Source organism: Eimeria mitis, genomic scaffold, assembly GCF_000499745.2.
Source record: "Eimeria mitis Houghton genomic scaffold, Emh_scaff3846, whole genome shotgun sequence".
Classification (NCBI taxonomy): Eukaryota; Apicomplexa; class Conoidasida; order Eucoccidiorida; family Eimeriidae; genus Eimeria; species Eimeria mitis.
Window position 1 is genome coordinate 2,611 of NW_013572180.1, and position 287 is coordinate 2,897.

At 59.9% G+C, this 287-nt stretch overlaps 1 protein-coding gene across 1 annotated transcript in view; it reads right to left on the minus strand.

The window, feature by feature from the left end:
* Positions 1-287, minus strand: part of EMH_0070150 (uncharacterized protein) — a gene marked incomplete at both ends in the record, with an annotated part of 2,585 nt that overhangs the window by 482 nt on the left and 1,816 nt on the right. The window contains one exon of the mRNA XM_013498944.1: positions 1-117. Coding sequence (XP_013354398.1) covers positions 1-117 — 117 coding nt within the window. The remainder of the gene's footprint in view (positions 118-287) is intronic.

A 287-nucleotide genomic window follows, 5' to 3' on the forward strand; every position in this document is an offset into this window, starting at 1 on the left:
CGCAGCTCAGCTGCTGCTGCTGCTGCTGCTGCTGCTCTAAGGTTGCCATGGCTACAGCGTGCAGCAGCAGCAGCAGCTCGCTGCCGCGCTGCTGCTGCTGCTGCTGCTGCTGCAGCACTGCAGCAACACCCGAAGCAAACTGCTGCGGCGGGCCCCTAAGGAGAGCTGCAGCAAGTCCAGCAGAGACAAACATTGCTGAGTGTATACATGTGCAGCAGCAGCAGCAGCAGCTGGAGAGACAAGAGCAGCAATGGTAATATAGCAGCAGCAGCAGCAGCAACAGCACC